Source organism: Oreochromis aureus, linkage group 14 (assembly GCF_013358895.1).
Source record: "Oreochromis aureus strain Israel breed Guangdong linkage group 14, ZZ_aureus, whole genome shotgun sequence".
Taxonomy (NCBI): domain Eukaryota; kingdom Metazoa; phylum Chordata; class Actinopteri; order Cichliformes; family Cichlidae; genus Oreochromis; species Oreochromis aureus.
In genome coordinates this window covers 6,134,910-6,151,230 of record NC_052955.1, presented here as the reverse complement: position 1 = coordinate 6,151,230, position 16,321 = coordinate 6,134,910, and the positions used below count along the sequence as shown (strand labels likewise).

The window sequence follows — 16,321 nt, the reverse complement described above, 5'->3', positions numbered from 1 at the left end:
GAAACTCAAAGAAGTATTTCAATCAATTATGTTCCTACTGACACAAAATCATTTTGGTTATAAAGTTAGTAAAAAATGCTGTCAAAGCTAGAGAGGATGAGAGTACAGAGGTCAAAAGTAGTGTTACTTTGTCCTTCTCTCTTTCTTTAACTCGTGATCTTGCTTTTCCTCCCTCCCTCTTTAACTACAGAGGACAGCTACGTGAGGATGTTCCTCCGCGGCCGTCCTGTCACCATGCACGTCCCAGACCAGCAGAAGGGGACTTACAGCCTTGACCAGAAGGTGGCGCTGCCTGACCATAAGCTCAAACTGCAGTGGGTGTATCCTTAATCCAGACACAGAGAATTAAGAAGTACACGAACAGTTTACTTAAAGATTCGGATGGTTTAGATATTTAAAATATCTGATTAATAGATTCAGGTTAGTGTTACTTTATTTTTAGGTTTATTTAGATTTATTCTGCTGTGATTCATACAACATGCAATTGTCTGTGGCTCACCAATAGACCTGTTAGACCATATAAAAGTTTGAGTGAGTTTCCGTTCTTTGCAGTAAATATACAAACCAGAATTATAAAACAGTTCCTTTTCTTTGCACACAGCTTCAGTTTGTCTCAAAGTTCAGGTTTGAATCAGTAATTGTTCCAAAATCTTTACAGGACTGAACACATTTTACTGTCTGTGCTTTAATGGACGTGACCTCTGGTGTAGGAGTACATTTTTCTAAAACTAATGATCATATCTTCTGTTTTCACAGCTGTTCTGACACATATTTGTCTGTAGGATAAATAATAGGGGTCAAAGCACAAACTGTATCCCTGAAAACCAAGAAATTAAAAAAAATAAAAATAAGATTTGGTGGTTATCTTAGTAAGAAGCATCAACAAAATGTATAAAATAAGAATGCTGAATATTCTGGTAATCCTGTCCAGCACCACCCATCTTCCTTAATCTAAGCGTGGTCCAGTTATGGCTACCGTGGTCGTGACTGCCGCTCCAACCTGTACCTGCTTCCCACGGGAGAGATTGTCTACTTCAATGCTTCAGTGGTGGTGCTGTACAACACAGAGGAGCAGCAGCAGAGACACTACCTGGGCCACAACGATGACGTCAAATGGTGAGAAAACAGGAGGCTGATGAGAGCAGCCATTAAAGTTCTCTAATCTTTACAGAGACTGTGCAATTTCCTGCATCATGTTTGCTTTCCTCATTTACTCTAAGTCTTGTAAACAGATCCTGTTTGATCAAAAGCTGTGTTTAACTAACACACTGTGATATAGATGGTTTTGTTTAAACAGCTGACTCACTTGATGATATGGCTTTTCATACAGAAAAACTAACATAACAATCATCACAACACCATTCAAATGAATAAAAACTAGAAAGGAAACCTCTTTGAACAGTAAAAATGAAGCTAAAATGAGCAAATCTCCTCCTAAAATGAAACTAAAATGAAAAGAAAATGTAAAAAAGCAAAACTCTATTTGACCCCACATGTAAGACGAAGAGAGAAACGCTGAGCTGCTCAGAAGCTGTTTTTGTTTTTGTGTAACACGTCATCGACAGCTTCTGTGTTTACCATCAGTGAAATTTGTGCTGTACTTAATGAGCACCAGTTGACATCCTGTGTCTGGAGACACTGGGATGTAAACATTCTGGCCCCCTGGGGCATGCTGGGAAAGCTACTCCGCTCTGCAGGGAAACATCGCGCTCTCCTCTCCCACGCCGTCACATGGAATCCGCCTCTTCACATTGTGTCATTTTTTTTTTTTTAGAAATGCAAAATATGTTTCACATTGCAATAAATATTGTATATTTGTTTTTATTGACTTGGAAAATGTGAGTCAATCGGTTTGTTTATACGGCTGTTGTTTATACGTGTCAAGTGTCTATAACGTGCTTCTGAAAAATACTTGAGATTTCCTGTAAAAGTCAGAGACCAGAGAAAACGGCATGTGTCACGATAAAGTTGAACTAAGCAAAGATTGTAGTGTAAACATTTTTAAAAGCATTGTGTGAAAGAAGCAGAATGAATGAGAATTAATCATCAAAAACCACAAATATAATTAATATTTTCTCATATCTTCTTAGCCTGAGTGTGCATCCTGACATGGTTACCATAGCAACAGGACAAGTGGCTGGAAACTCAAAAGATGGAAAGGTACTGCGAGAATCTCCAATCCTGCTGTAGCGTTGTCTCCTAATCGCTAAATATGAAACTGAAAGAGCTTTAAAACTTCAAATAGAGTTTTGTTTTGTTTTTTGTGGAAACCAGAAGAAGGTTTGATATGAGTTAAATACTATGTCTCCTCTTTTTTTGTGTGTGTGTTCAGCTGCTGGCTCCGCATGTTCGCGTCTGGGATTCTGTGAGCCTCAACACGCTCCATGTGCTTGGAATGGGAGTGTTCGATAGAGCGGTCACCTGTGTGGCTTTCTCAAAGTCGGTAAGGAGCGTCTCACCCTTTTAGATTAGAGGTGTCAACCTACTTCTAGTTCAGGGAATGAATACAACACAGGTGAATGAATCCCAGGAGGAATGGATCAATTACACCAATGAATAATGGCCTCTAAAGAAAAAACACCTCCAAATTCATTCCCTTTATTTTAGTGTGATATTCCCTAAACTTCACATTTAATGAGCCAACTGTACAGATTACCAGCTTGAGAAAAATAAGTGCATTTATGTGTCTCAGTTTTTCCACATTCAATCAGTCAGTGTCATAAATCACAGGCTTAACAATGTTACCCGAGTGTGGTACGGCAGGCGATGGTTAATGTCTTTGTCAGTAAGAAGGCTGTAAAACTGATGAGTCATAGTTCTGGCTCAGATATAATCAATGCTTTAGACAGCCAGACTCATGATGTGATCTATATATAACACTGCAAGCGTAATGCTTCCTGCAAAATATAATACAATTCCAATAACTCTGCACTTATCCAAATACCCAGTTTTTACACAAGTCATTCAGGCCCCTTTATGTTTTCTTGCTTTATTAAGATTTAATCAGTTATTTATTCATTCATTCATTCATTCATTCATTCATTCATTCATTCACCAGAACGGCGGCACCTTCCTTTGCGCTGTGGATGATGCCAACGATCATATCTTGTCAGTCTGGAACTGGCAGAAGGAGAAGCAGCTGGCTGAAGTCAAGGTATGGCCACCTGAGTCTGATCTCATTCATACAGCTGTATCATTATTGATCTCCTGGTTTCAAGTTTTCTAGATAACATGCATGGATGAAGGATTTTAATGGTATTTGTTTTCATGAGCATAGCAAATAGAATGAAACAATAGCTTCCTGGCTCCTGTCCCTGCAGTGCTCCAATGACTCTGTGCTGGCTGCTGTGTTTCATCCCATGGACACCAACCTGATTGTTACCTGTGGAAAATCTCACATCAACTTCTGGACCATGGAGGGGAACACTCTCACCAAGAGACAGGGCCTGTTTGAGGTATCGCAATTATACACAGGTTTTGTTTTCTTAAAACCCTGCTGTATATTTAGTTTTACTTTTATTTTTATTTCTTGAAGTGCAGTCTATAACAGCAGTCTTTTCTGTAGTCCTTGAAATCCTTCTTGTCTGGCTTTGTAGAAACACGAGAAACCAAAGTATGTGTTGTGTGTGGCATTCGCTGAGAATGGAGACGCCATCACAGGAGACTCCAGTGGGAACCTCTACATCTGGGCCAAAGGTACGATCAAAGTGAAAGTTCTGATCCAGCTTTTTTTTTTTTTGCACAGAATTTAGAGATTCAGTCACCAATCACAGAAATCCTGGCTGCTTGGATCAACGAAGGTTTGCACACGTTTATGTTCATCTATGACTGTTTCGATAAAAACAGGAATAACAGAAAATAAAATCAAGCATTTGTGGATACAGCTAACGAAAAAGGAAAAGGAAACGAAGGGAAACACAAAAACTGGTTACATTGAATACAAAACAGAACTTCTTACGTTAGAACATAGTTTAAAAAAATTAACAAAACACCACAACTCGGGAGGGTTGATTGGTACAAACAAAACCTTTCCTTGCAAACCACAGTAAGTTAGCTGCAACACAACTGAGCTTCACATTCCCATTAACACAGTAAAATCTACAGAGTTGTAGGTCATTGGAGCTCTATGGAATAAGCAAATCTGTTAGTCAACAGGAACATCCTTAAATTGAAAGTTAGAGAAGTTTGTCAGAAAGACCCCGGATTTTATCAAATGTGCCCTTTTAATTCTGGATGGATCTTTTCAAGACTGAGACACGACATGAGATCAGCAAGCCACTGAACATGGGTGGGCGGGGCAGCAGCCTTCTACCTCATCAAAATGGCACGTCTGGCCAGGAGGGAACCAAAGGACAGCAGCCGATGTTTTGCCCCGGTGATTAATTATCATCCTCACCCACTGTACCAAAGACAGCAAGTAGGGGGTTGAGAGCCAGTTTCGGGCCGGTAGCCTTGTTCAGAGTGCAGAAAACCTCCCAAAAATTTGCCAAGGCAGGGCAGGTCCAAAACATGTGGGCAAGATTGGCATCATCAGACCCGCACCTGTTACAGCGAGGGTCTAAGCTAGGATAAATCTTAGCTAATTTGGATTTAGATAAATGGGCCCTATGAACTACTTTGAATTGTAATAGGAAGTGGCGGTCACAGAGTGAGCACTGAATCCCAAACGTCATCTGACATAGATATGGCAGTCTGGATTTTAAATGAAATCATTCATTTATCATTACTGTGAAGCACAAATGTAAAGAGGCAGGATATCTGCTGCTCGCTCTCTGATTTCCTGTGTCTTCTGACAGGTGGTACCCGCATCAGCCAGGTGGTGTCAGGGGCGCATGAAGGCGGCATTTTCTCAGTTTGTGTTCTCAAGGACGGCACCATGGTGTCTGGAGGGGGGAAAGACCGCAAGGTGGTGCTGTGGGACCACGATTACAGAAAAAAGGCAACGATGGAGGTGAGTGAATTCTCCTCTGAGGAGAAATCAGTCGAAGGTTGTGAAATTTCTGTGGAACCCACGTAAATATTATTTTACACTTAGGTCTTTACTCAGTGTAGTGATTAAACTGTCAGTGGGTGTCTCTTGTGTTGCAAGTAAATAACTGCAAAAAAAAGTTTTATTACTTAATGTTTTGAACATCGTGCTTTCTTTAACTCTGTGCTGCATGTGTGTGTCCAGGTGGGAGAGTCCTTCGGTCCTGTTCGGGCTCTGGCTGAAGGTAAACCCGGAGAACTCTTTGTTGGAACCACCAAGAATGCAATCATCAGAGCTGCCTTCCCTGATACATTAACACCTATTGTGCAGGTACACGCTGATAAAATTCACACGCTGACTACTGACAAATATTTTAACTTTTTGCGTGCTGCATTTTAAATAAGAAATGATATGATGTGCTACAGGGTCACACAGATGAGCTGTGGGGTCTGGACATCCATCCCACCATGGAGCAGTTCGTTACCTGCTCACAGGACAAACAAGTTCACCTCTGGGATGCCCACTCCCACCAGCCCCTGTGGAGCAAGACCATCGAGGTGAGGAAGATTTTTGTGAATGAAGAGAGCGTTAGGGACTGAGCTTGCCGTTGAATCACAAGTACTAAATAACATGTCGTCATCTCTGTGCTTTAGGATCCAGGGAGGTCTGCAGGCTTCCATCCCAGTGGGGCTGTTCTGGCTGTGGGGACCATGACTGGAAAGTGAGCCTTACAGCTGAAACAAGTTAAAATTCAGAAACTGAGCATTGACAAAACATTGACAAACATTTTGTACAAGACGACTTGATCTCCTTTAATGCTGGAGATATTAAAGCCTTCCTATTTGGATCCTTGTGATGCGCATTTTTCCAAATGTCTGCCTTGTGTGTTGCAGGTGGTTGGTGCTGGACACTGACACTCGGGATCTTGTTTCTATGCACACAGATGGCAATGAGATCATTTCCAATGTCAAGTACTCTCCGGGTAAAACATCGTCTGCTCACCTCACTGACACAGATCCATAAAATGTTAAAGTTCAGACAAACTTTCATATTTCAGTTCATTGATTTTCTGCTAACTTCACTTTGTGTCTGCAGACGGTAACTTCCTGGCTGTTGCTTCCCATGATAACTTTGTTTACATCTATGCTGTAACTGAAAACGGCCGAAAGTACAGCCGCGTGGGGAAATGCACTGTAAGTAGATGCTCACATGGAGCGCCAGTTGTAAATGTCTGTTTGTAAGTGAATTCCCATTCTTACAGTGATCCCTTTTCATAAAATCAGATCGCTAGTGTCTGAAGGCTTAAGTAGTTTACTGAGGTTGAAAAGTGAATTTTTATATTGCTGTTCCTTGGATGAGAATTTCACTCAAAATTAACATCAATAACATTAAAAGAGAGTTTTAACAAAAAATGAAAAAGTGATGATGAGTCACTGAGTTCAATCATCACTCTGCATGATCTGCCTCATTCCCAGGGACACTCCAGCTTTGTTACCCATGTGGACTGGTCGAAAGACAGCCACTACCTTGTCACCAACTCAGGAGACTACGAGATCCTCTTCTGTAAGTCATACTTCATGTCTGTTCATGTGTACTTGAAGCTCCACTCTCTGATTTTACTGTTAATATAAGAATCTGGTAAAATATGGAAACTCATATCACTGACATCTCAAAGTTAAGTGCACATTTCAAGGAATCTTTTGGGGGGTTTCTTCGGTTTTTAGGGGAGGCATCCAGTGGTAAACATGTGACCAACACGGACACAGTGCGCAACCTGGAGTGGGCCACCTCCACCTGCACTCTGAGCTTCAACACGTTTGGTAGGTTGATAAAACCTTTTTAAATTCATCTATTTTATCACACTAGTATTTTGCAACGTTTGCCTGAAGCAAGCGCAGCTTGCACACCGTCGTTTCTTCTCCTTGCGACTTTGTTTTGATGGAGAAGAGCACAGTGTTTTTATGTGGCCGCAGCTAAAAAAACATGAAGTGATTGAAGATGCTGTTCCACTGTCTTCATCGCCCTCGTGCTAACTCTGCCGCTGGCGCTTTCTTTTTGTTTTTTTTGTCTTTTTGTGTCTTGCAGGAATCTGGCCAGATGGAGCAGATGGCACAGACATCAATGCTGTGTGCAGGTCACATGATGGATCCCTGCTGGCCTCTGCTGATGACTTTGGCAAAGTGCACTTGTTCTCCTTCCCCTGCTCTCAACCAAGGGTCAGTCATGTTAACTCACGGTGACAAACACAAAGCACATCAGAGCCGGGGTCTGCGTGTTTGTATGCTTGTGCTGAAATTTGTTCCGCTTCGCAGACACGCTGACTTTAAACACCGCCAGAACTGCGCAGCTACGGTGTTTGTTTCTCAACTGCATTGTGATTAAGTTTTAACGAACACTGGGAAACCCAATGAAAGCTCAGCAGAAATAACAGAATACCTTATCATTATCAAGCCTGTAATGTGCACAATGTCTGCCAGGTGTTTATATTGTGCTCACAAACAATTGCAGGCTGTTAGACACCTTTTTTACAAGTTTTCAGTTAAAGCCTTTTAAACTGGGGCTGTAAACTAAATTGTCCATTAAGACAAACTGGCTGCCATTAGTACAGAAAATCACAAGCTGTAAAAAGTTACAGCATATTTTAAACAGATTTGGAATGAAGCTGAGTGTTTAGTGGCTTAAACCAGACAGTTGTGTTTCATGAACAGCTGGTACGAATGAAAAAACCCTACATTATACATTTGTTTTTCATTGCTAATAGCCTTCATGATTATTGAAACTTAGAAGGTTCATGAGGTGATTTATGTGGCGAAGAAGGTTAACGTTGTTTAAAGAAGATAATTTTCTCCTCCAGTAATTTATATTTGGTATTATTGGTATTGGAGCTCTGTTCTTGCACCTTCCATGCAAACAAATGTAAAGCTACAGTAAGAGCCCCCATCAAGAGGAGAGCATGGATTCATAGAATTAAATAAGTCAGACTCCTATTGAATCAATGGAGTTGAGGTGGAGATGGGTTGCAGAGTGGCTTGCAGGGGCAGCAGCAGCAAGACTAAAGCAGCTGAAATAACTTCCCATATGAGATTGTTCAACTTAATCTGAGTAAGATGTCACTCGGGTTATGATGCACACAAATTTACACATGCATAAACAAGAAAAAGAAAAAGGGTTACTACTAACAATGGAGAACTTAAACTCCATGTTAGTGCTCTTGGACTCTACTAGAGTATCTTTGCTTGAGTCACAGTTCAAAATAAACCTTTTTTTATCTTGTACTTGGTTCAGCACCTCAGTTCATCCTGAGTCTGGAAGGATCAGTTTTAGCTCCTCCTTCTTTAGGCCAACTTTCTTATGATTGGCTCCCTCTGACAAAAGGGAAGGTTTGAACTGCAGGTGATTGGGGATTATTCTCCACAGCCAGAGATGTGTGTCTAAGATGCCTATATTATCATTTGCTCTCCATGACATCTTACAAAGCACAAAGTAGGATGAAACCGAGCATTTAGTGCGGTAATGTATCCACCAGGTTAGCAGTGTATATAGTTTATTTATACTTAAAATAAAGAAAACCATGACCCTTTCATTTAAAATTCCCAAACGAGCATGTTGTTTACTTTTAATTCATTACTCCTTAACTCTGTTTTTCCTGCTTTGCTTTGTTATCCAGGCTCAGAGTCAAGAATACGGTGGCCATAGCAGTCACGTGACCAACGTTGCCTTCCTGCACGATGACAGTCATCTGATCTCCACTGGTGGGAAGGACACCAGCATCCTGCAGTGGGTGGTTGCCTAGGCAAAATTATACACCTGCATCTCTGACTTCCACTGGAATCCTGTGTGACCCTCATCACATCTTCTTCACCTCATCTTTATCCTCCTGCTACCACGGGGCAGCACCTCCTCTGTGCCTACTGGAATTTAAAAAAGTAAAGAAAAGAAAAAATGCGCCACCATAACTTGAGAAACCCAGAGATGTGACACCAAATGAGTATCACTGGAATAGTTTGAAGTGTACTGCTGTTTCTTATAGACTGTAGAGAAATTACTTGTTGTAATGGAGGAAATTACTAACCTTTCCCATAAAAAATCAACTACTACAAATCCACATCTGACAATAGGGGTGACAACACAATAAATCTGCAGTCTTAGCATTATTACTAACTGGGCCTGAACTCTTTTAACCCTGTAAAGGGAAGTACATCTGTTCTAAATTACAAGCCTGTCAGCAAGGTTAGAATCATGTATACTGCAGTTTGTTAACCAATTTAAATGCATGCAACACAATGAGGTCTGAAAGATATAGTAAGATTTTAGGGTTTAACATGATGTTATTTTTCAGACGTCGGTTTCCATAAAGTGTAAATTTCTTGAAACTTGTTTGGGGTGTGTGAACTAACACAATACAAAAATAAAGGAGGCGTGAGATGCACTCTAATGTACTGCACGTTGAACTGAGGTGCTTAGATAATTGTTTTCATATCAAATTTAAACCAAATTTATTTAGTGCTGTAAAGTATCCATGATTTGTAATAACAGAATTAAAACATGAACCTTTTAGGAGTGCAAGATTTTTTTTCTCCCCCAGGAGTGTGGAGTAGATCCCTGTGAACATGCAGTGGTCTTCCTACACCTGGAAAACCACAGGTAAAATTTCAAACAGCGACCCCATGAAGGTGTGATACTCTAAAACCATAAAGAGTGATACATATTGGCCTGCATTTGAGCAAATTAATATTGCATTAAATGGGTGAAATCTTCCTTTTAAAATGCTTATAATAACCCCTCTGCCTTCTCCTCTTCACTGTTACATCACTCAGCATTTCCATACTCTTAAGGTGCAGATTGTACAGATTGCTGTTGGAGATTGTAAACGGTACAAAGTGTCTGTTTTGTCCAAGCCTTTTGATTTCTCCTTCTACCGCTGGGCTGCTGTGTTTCTGATTGTACTACTACTGTAAATGTGCTGAGATGGCACTAGATGGCGCTACAGCGCAAGAGAATGAGCATGACTGGGGCTCCCCTCCTCCTGTAGATGTCGACTAAAAGGTCTTTAGAGTAAATATATATTATGCAGTATATCCGAGTGGCTGTGTTATTTTAATATTTAACTGTAACAACGATGGATGTTAGAATTATTATACTCGTGGCACTTTTAGTGATTGACAGAGAGGTAATGTAGGCTGCTGTGCTATGGAAGCTTAGGCTGTGCTTTGCCTTCTTTTGTTTTGTTAATAAAGTTTTTACCCAAATGCACATGATGCTTTGCCCCCCTTTATTTCATCAGCCAAAAAGCTGAACGTGATGCATTGATGTCAGTGATGTAAATGAATAAAAGCAAACACACTATATTCCCAAAAGTATTCACTGATTTGCCTTTGCATGCATATGAACTTCTTCTTCTCCATCTTGAATCCAAAGGGTTTAATGTAGCAGCTTCAACTCTTCTGGGAAGCTCCAGAAGTGCATTTTATTCTTCCAGAAGCACTTTTGTGAGGTCAGACATTGATGCAGACACATCAAACATGTCTCACTCCAGTGGTGGTGTGCTTTACACTGCTGCATCCTAAGCTTTGCATTGCACTTGGTGATGTAAGGCTTGGATGCAGATGCTCAGCCATCAAAAGCTGTTCCAGGAAGCTCTCTGCCCATTGTAACTGAGCTAATTTGAAGGCCACATGAGGTTTAGAAGTCTGTAGCGATTAACTCTCCAGAAAGTTGCAGACCTCCATGATTTTACATTGCCTACCACAGCTGAGTCGCTGTCATTCCCAGTCACTTTGTTAAAATACCACTAACGGTGGACTGTGGAATATTCAGCAGTGAGGAAAGTTCACGACTGGACTTGTTGCACAGGTGGCATCCTGTCACGGTATCACGCTGGAATTAAATGAGCTCCCGAGAGGGACCCATTCTTTCACAAATGTTGCAGAAGCAGTGTGCATGCCTAGTTACTTGATTTTATACATGTGTGGCCATGGAAGTGACTGGAACAACCGTTTACTTGTGCTCCTTCCTGATGCTGCTCTCTGCTAAGATTGCCACATCTGTCACAACTGTGGTCTTCTGTTCCTTTTCAGCCACCAGTGTGGTTGGTTGGCCAACAGATGCTTGTCGGTCTGGAACTAAGGTCCCTGTTGTTCTCAACCACCTTTGGGGGTGTCTTCCATCGGGACTAGGGTACTTGGTAGTCCATATGTGGCACAGATGTTCATGTACACTATCCCAGTCACTTGGTTGTACCTCTCAGTGTCATTTAGTGGTCACATAAACAAGCAACTAAATGCAACACATTACTCACCAAGCTCATGATATTAGATTTACATACATTTTTATATGATCAATAACAGATGGAAAATATTTGATATGAATACTGGGATAGTTGAGAGAGATTCTAGGAAATACTGGTAATCAGTGATGGTTATTTGCAACAACACTTCCAGCATTGTTATGACTAACAGCAGCAATTGTGCAGTTTCTTACTTTAAAAAGCAGGAAATTGGAACCCAAAGAAGATTCCAGTGTTTATCCAAAGAACAGCAGAATGTAATAAGCATAGTGACACTGCACTGGTGTTGTCATGATGGTCAAGATTACCTCTGTTAGGTGACGTATCCAATGTTCCCTTCGTAAGAAGAAACAGGGCACGGTTTATCAAACAGGCCCTGACTGCTGCTGGCAATAAATGTACTGCCCTCTCATGAAAAGTGCAGACCCCTTCCTCCATCTCCATTTCCATGTGGCCTAATGCAATCTTCTCTCACATGGATTCAAAAAAAAGAAAGTTTAATCTCATTAGAAAACCCAGTCAACACAGAGAACTCATGGTACTCTTTTCTGTGCTGGTAGGTTCCTAATCTTTATTTTTTGTGTTTGCATGCATTTTTATTTTACTATTTTTACGTGTTTAAGGGTTTGTTTGTTTGTTTGTTTTGTGCATTTTTGTGTATTTGCATTTTATTGTTTGTAGTTTTTCTCTTGTCTTAGACGTTATTAACCAGAGTCCCACTTTTACCTACCAACTATTGCCCAGTAGGTGAAAGTGCAACCGGTCTTGAAAGATTTTTATTTTTATCAAGTCTTGTTTAGATTCCTTCTTTTCTTTTATTCGATATATGGCACATATGAATATACAAATAGGGTCATAAAACTTCAAAGTTAAGATAATGATTTAAGTTTAATTGTACCAGTGAAAGAATTAAATTTAGGCAGTTAGATAAAATTAACAGAAATTACAGTAGTTTGTATACAGTCATTTGATATACAGCGTTTTTGCAGAACTCTATGCAGTGTACTGAAAAAATGAAGTACGCCTGTAGAGGGAAAGTAGCAGCCAGGAACTACTAATGAAATGCACAGGATTCACTGATGATCAACAAGTGTCACCACCTCTGTGTGTTAACACAATGCCATGATCCCAACAATTTCACCCCAAGGTCAGACCGTGCAATTCTCAGAGAATATTGCAAAAGCCCAAGAGCTCCAGTGGAGACTCTCCAGGCTCAGTTACCATGCTAAAGGTCATGAATGTAGTGGTTTACACATTCACTTAGCAAGTGAAAGGCTGCTGGTTTTGGAGAGACAAATCCCTTTGGTGTTCAGGCAACAGCTGAAAGTAACCATTATTTTTTTTATGACAGTAGAGTAATTAGGAAACACTCTGAGCAAGTCATTTGACTTGCTTGTGAGGAGGAAGCCTCTTCTCTCTGAAGAAAGCATGAGAGCATGACTAAGACTGCAAAGGTGCATCTGAAGAAACCACAAGATTTCTGGAACAATGTCCTTTGGACAAGGTGGAAATGTTTGGCCAAAATAGGCTGTGCCACGTGCTGTCATACCAGCTGACAGCACGGTGGTGGAGGGGTGATGATTTGAGTTTGTTATGCAGCCACAGGACCTTAGCCGGTTGCATTAGACTGTAGCAGCGGACCATGAACTCCTCAGTATCCTAGTATTTTAGAATCAAACATGAGGCTTTCTGGCTGAAATATTACTGTGACCCCTGAGGACACGAGTGCATAAATAAGTGTTTGAAAACATCCAGAATAATGTGAGAGTCTGATAAATTCATCCATGAAATTGTTAATTTAAGTTATTGCTGCTGAACTGTGGAATCATGGCGTATACTTACAGTAGACGGTATAATATAAGTATATCTGATGTGTCCTACATGAACATAACAACAGCTGACCTTATGCATTACTGAGGGCATTCACAAGATATATGCAACATATACCCAGCTCTACCCTATTAAATACAATAACACGTATGTTTCTATTTATATTTGTAGTTTATATTTGTTTTCATAACTCAACTGTGATATGACAGCAAATATAATGAAATCATGAGGCCAAATGATCATGTGATGACTGTGATTTTAACTAGAAGGGTTAAAATAACCTCAAGAACTGCAGGAATACATCCTTTCAGTCCTGCCTCATCCATTTATTAAATCAGCTTTTGTCTTTGCATCGGACCTGAACCTCACTCGCAAAAGTGAAAGTTTTCTAATTAATCTATTTCACTATCACATTGTATTTCCTGCATGCTCTTTAGTCTTTATACAACATGAACTACTCTTCCGATCTGGTCTGAGGACCGTTGATTGTCAAAGATCCCTATCACCAGCAGGACTTTAGTTAAAACCACTTGAATTGCAGTCTTGAATGAGTATTATGGATTTCTGTTGTCCAATTACACTAAACAGCATTTTGCCTACCCCAGCTTTAATGCTACTGTAGAGCAATACTGGTGTGGACAAAGTGATTACAAAGTGAACTTTAGAAGCTGCAGACAAAATCAATGAAAGACAGAAGCAGACACAAACTAATGACAGAATTAGCTTTTTGTAGCACGATTCGTGTAAAGACCCTTGAGCTGAAAATAGTTCCGTTTGAAACCAAGCCTGACTTAACTCAGTAATAACTGTAATAACTGGTTATTTGTGTTGTTATTTATTTGTCTTTTTTTTAGACTTATTCTTTCTCTAATAAGCTTCTGTAGAAAAACTTTCACATGATCTTCTGTATTCTTTATAGGGTACAATGTAGAGTGCCTTGAGGAAACTGCAGTTGTGATTTGTGTCTGTATAAATAAAACTAAACTGAATTCTGTACACAAAGTAAAGCATAACAGGTTAGCATCCTTGCAGTCACTGATAACAGATCATCTTTTTATCTCTGGATCACCGAGGCCTTCTTTCTCATGATCAGCTAATCTGTGAGTATGCACTGTTCTGGTGATCAGAGAGAGCTGGTGGTTTTTCTAAAAATGGCATTAGCTTCTCTGAAAACATTCAGTTTTCTGGAGGGGCTGTAGTAGTAGGTGGTGGGGGTATTATTGATGTATGATTCATGGTTGGGGATGATTCATCGCTAATTCTGTTTTATTAAGACACCAGCAAGTGTTTTATTCTTGTCCCCCGACGGGGGACGCACATTTCCCATACGTGGATAGGATGAGACCGAGACATACAAGACCCTAAATGTTAACATAATAAACATCAACGTGTAGGAGGAGGGGGCATGGAAGAGACAGGAATGCTTGGGCTTATTAGAAGGATACGTTCAAAGACGGAAGATAAAATATTCCAAGTGTTTTAGTAAGCTTATTGTTTACTTTGGGTCTGTACTCAGGGAAAGGGTCGTACATACTACAGGAAGAAACTGGAGCTACATGTATATGCATACCTGTTTATTTTAAATCCTTCCCACAGTGCAGTGCTAATGCTAATTCTGTGTTGACCGATCAGACCATGAAAATCTGTCTGTAAAGACAATATTTGCCCATTAACTGATTCATTATGCTTTCAAGGCACATTACTATGAACTGGTTGATGTATGTGAGTGTAAATAATTCACAGATGAACTGCACTGTCTTTCAAATGTGTCTTACTGGTTAAAATAATGATTTTTAGTAATCTATCAATCTTATCACTTGGCCCAGCTGTGGAGGGTTCATGTGTTTTATGTGCAGCAGCAGCATCAGACTGACTCAAAGCTGTCTTATCTGAGTGCTCTGGAGGTGGATTTCATACCAAAGGGTGGGATACACAGCCAATGTCATTTTATACGTACCACATTTCCTCCAGAGGAGAGCGAGAAAGCTGGACCCAGATGTGCTATACAGAGACTGGCTGTGACCAGCATCAGTTTCATCTTAGACAGACTCTGATGTAAGAGAGTCTTATTATCTAAGATGTTCAGCTCTTGTGGATGAAAGAGACAAAGAGAGACGGGGGTTATATGTATGTTCTTAATCAATGAGCATGCTTCAAGATACTCGCGTTTCCCACTGACACCTCGTCTGTGACACAGGAGGTAGAGCAGGTCATCTACTAACTGCAAGGTTGGTGGTTCGATCCCTGGCTGGCCTCTCCTGTCAGTGTGCCAAAGTAGTCTGAGCCTTGAGTTGCTTCTGATGGAGTCATCAGCATGTGTGAATGCCTGAATAACGCTCATGTAGAATAGAAAAGCACTGAATAAGAACCAGCCTGTTTACCATTTGGGTTTCAAACCTGTGGTGAGCATATAGAACGGTCCAAATTTTGGTTTGCGAAACAGAATTGATCCTGTGTAGGTGCCCTGTACTGGGAGAATGTGCAATGAAAGTGTTGATAGCAAAGATCAAAAATAGAAAATGACAGACTGCACACAAATAAACTCCAGTAGCCTTCTCTGCTTCAGTGAAACTTGAGTCATTAATTTCCTTAGAAGGCCGATTCAGTTCACGAGCACAAAATAAGGTTAGGTCTCAATGTCTTGCTTAAGGTCACCTTTGGTTTGTGTCCTCTGGTGTCCTTCCTTAGAGATACATGTAAGGTAGGGGCTGAAAACTGGAGTTGGTTGGCAGCTGCTTCCTATTTTCTTAAAGTGACAGTAGATGTGGATGTGAGTGTGAATGGTTATCTCTGTTGCCCAGTGACAGATTGACAACATGTTCAGGGTGTAACTCACCCTCTGTGACCCCAGTTGGATAAAATATTTAAGGAAATTAGGAAAATGGTCGAACTGCGTGGCTGCAGTTTAGCCGTAGGAGACAGAGCCATCTGTGACAAACACTGGAGAGACTAGCACGACTATATTAGCAGATTTAATGCAAATCAGGGAAAACATGGGCTGCAATTTATTGATTTTCAGTCTGGTCTGGTTGGCCTTTTCTTCACTGTGACAGCAGAACAGTGGAGTTTAATCCAACTATAACACTGGTGTCTGTCTGCTGGGACCAACAGAGCAACAATATACTTAAATTAGGTCAAAAAAGCGGAGCAGACTGACGTCGAGACGCAACTACAGAAACCAACATTCACTTGATCATCTGACATCACAAAACTAATTCATCCAAATAAATGCAAGT

At 40.5% G+C, this 16,321-nt stretch overlaps 1 protein-coding gene across 2 annotated transcripts in view; it reads left to right on the top strand.

Annotated features, from left to right (window-relative positions):
* eml2 (EMAP like 2) overlaps positions 1 to 10,222 on the top strand; it is a 32,050-nt gene extending 21,828 nt beyond the window's left edge. For both annotated transcript variants that reach the window (XM_031739909.2, XM_031739910.2), the window contains 17 exons: positions 191 to 320; positions 967 to 1,116; positions 2,091 to 2,160; positions 2,333 to 2,443; positions 3,059 to 3,154; positions 3,321 to 3,455; positions 3,597 to 3,696; positions 4,797 to 4,951; positions 5,174 to 5,299; positions 5,395 to 5,526; positions 5,623 to 5,690; positions 5,863 to 5,951; positions 6,065 to 6,162; positions 6,445 to 6,532; positions 6,694 to 6,789; positions 7,055 to 7,185; positions 8,637 to 10,222. In XM_031739909.2, the coding sequence (XP_031595769.1) occupies positions 191 to 320; positions 967 to 1,116; positions 2,091 to 2,160; positions 2,333 to 2,443; positions 3,059 to 3,154; positions 3,321 to 3,455; positions 3,597 to 3,696; positions 4,797 to 4,951; positions 5,174 to 5,299; positions 5,395 to 5,526; positions 5,623 to 5,690; positions 5,863 to 5,951; positions 6,065 to 6,162; positions 6,445 to 6,532; positions 6,694 to 6,789; positions 7,055 to 7,185; positions 8,637 to 8,762 (1,901 nt within the window). In that variant the 3' untranslated portion in view covers positions 8,763 to 10,222. The remainder of the gene's footprint in view (positions 1 to 190; positions 321 to 966; positions 1,117 to 2,090; positions 2,161 to 2,332; positions 2,444 to 3,058; positions 3,155 to 3,320; positions 3,456 to 3,596; positions 3,697 to 4,796; positions 4,952 to 5,173; positions 5,300 to 5,394; positions 5,527 to 5,622; positions 5,691 to 5,862; positions 5,952 to 6,064; positions 6,163 to 6,444; positions 6,533 to 6,693; positions 6,790 to 7,054; positions 7,186 to 8,636) is intronic.
* Positions 10,223 to 16,321: the final 6,099 nt, after the last annotated feature.